The sequence below is a fragment of the Otolemur garnettii genome, unplaced genomic scaffold, assembly GCF_000181295.1.
Source record: "Otolemur garnettii isolate 467f Iridium unplaced genomic scaffold, OtoGar3 scaffold00023, whole genome shotgun sequence".
Lineage (NCBI taxonomy): Eukaryota > Metazoa > Chordata > Mammalia > Primates > Galagidae > Otolemur > Otolemur garnettii.
The window spans coordinates 120248-122109 of NW_003852418.1; the positions used below are offsets into that span (position 1 = coordinate 120248).

The window sequence follows — 1862 nt, forward strand, 5'->3', positions numbered from 1 at the left end:
TCGCTTGAGCCCAGGAGTTGGAGGTTGCTGTGAGCTATAATGCCACGGCACTCTACCCAGGGGGACAGCTTGAGGCTCTGTCTCAAAAAAAAATATATATATATATATTATGACAACTCTGATGTCACTAGGTAATCTTATGAGACCACTCTCACATATGCAGTCTGTCGTTGACTAAAATGTCCTTATGTGGTACATGACTATACTAGGTAGGGACTGAGTAGACTGTGATTCCAACACTGGGAGGATGCTGTACTGGGTTAGATACTTCCTAAAGTCTCTTCTAACTGGGTTCAGCCCTTGACCGTGTTGGCCCTCTCTGTATTTTCCAAACTCCTCCAGCTCACATCTGTGGGGGCCCTTGCTTACGCCGCTCCTTCTGCCTAATATGCTCTTCTTACCTCTTCACCTGGCCAACTGCACTTTCTTCTTCAGATTATCTTCAGAAAGGCCTTTTATGAACCTTACAACTAGATCTGATTCTTATTCACAGGTCCTGTAATTTCCCTTGATAGCATTCACACTGTATTCACTATAGGAACATGCTGTACAGGTTTACTTGGTTGATAATAACAGTTATTTGTTGATTCTTTGGTTGTCTGAATCCCCCACTGGACTGTAATACAATGACTGGGACTGCTTGTGTTTTGGTTACTTCGGTATCCTGAGTCAGTATTCAATAAACATGTGCGGAATAAGTAAGTGAATGAAGGCCCGAGTAATGGCAAGAGCCTCTCTCATCTGATCAAACTCATCTCTCCAGTTTGTCCCCAGGGCCACAGGTTTAGCTGCTCCATGGCCATGCAGATGGCTCACAATGGGTCTGCTCTAGTGTTATGATTTTAATTATTAAGTCAGTGTTGCTTCACCTCTGCCTATGGACTATATACCTTTCTCTCTCTCTTTTTTGTAAAATTTCAATAGATTTAGGGCATACAAGCGTCTTTTATTACATGGATGAATTGCATAATGCTGAAGTCAGGGCTTTCGGTACATTGTCACCAGAAAAGTTAGGTTTTAATCCTTCCCTCCTCTTTCACCCTCCCCCTTCTTAGCTTTCAGTGTCTGTTACACTGTTTTATGGGCATATACGTGTATATCCCCCATTTAGTTCTCACTTAGGAGAACATTCCTAAGATACTTCACTTATGGGTCACGTACTTTTCTCTTTATGAATTACTGTAAAAGGTCTTTCTAGAACATGAGGAGTGAGTACATAAGGAGGGTGGTGCTTATGTTGTGCTAGGCAGCAGTTCTCAACCTGTGGGTTGCGACCCAGAGGAACTGTATTAAAGGGCTGCAGCATTAGGAAGGTTGAGAACCACTGTGTTGAGAATTCATTCAGGGCCTTACACTTCAGCCTCAGGGTGATATGCAACAGGTAGTGCGTGCCCTCTGCAGCCTCCTCAGCCACCTCTTTCAGTGGGTCCCCACACAGTAGTGCCATCAGAGCCACTAGATGTCCAAGTCTTTGGAATCGCAGCGGAGGCTAATTAAGAAGGAAAAAGGAAAATGCCATCAGAATACAGGTGCATCTAGTGCTTTAGATTGAAGTTGTTTAGAAGCAATCCTACTTCTACCCAAACTCAAGTGCAAGGGTCACGTTCACTTCTTGTGTAGGGTTCACATTTAATATGGGTAGATTTAATATATCAAGCAGATGGTATTAAATAGGGAAATTCTAGCCTAAATAAACAATCTGAATAATGAAAAAGCTTTCTGCATAAGATGTTATTCTAACAATGTTTTTAAAGATTTCATTTTGGAAATAATTGCATAATAATAGTTAAGAAAATATGGCACAACCCCCCTATGACTATAAGAAATCAAGTATCTGAGCCATTTATAGTACTGGAAAATGT

General features: G+C 41.7%; 1 protein-coding gene across 1 annotated transcript in view; it reads right to left on the minus strand.

Moving 5' to 3' along the window:
• MROH8 (maestro heat like repeat family member 8) overlaps positions 1 to 1862 on the minus strand; it is a 73439-nt gene that overhangs the window by 34581 nt on the left and 36996 nt on the right. The window contains exon 9 of the mRNA XM_023512028.1: positions 1354 to 1489. Coding sequence (XP_023367796.1) covers positions 1354 to 1489 — 136 coding nt within the window. The remainder of the gene's footprint in view (positions 1 to 1353; positions 1490 to 1862) is intronic.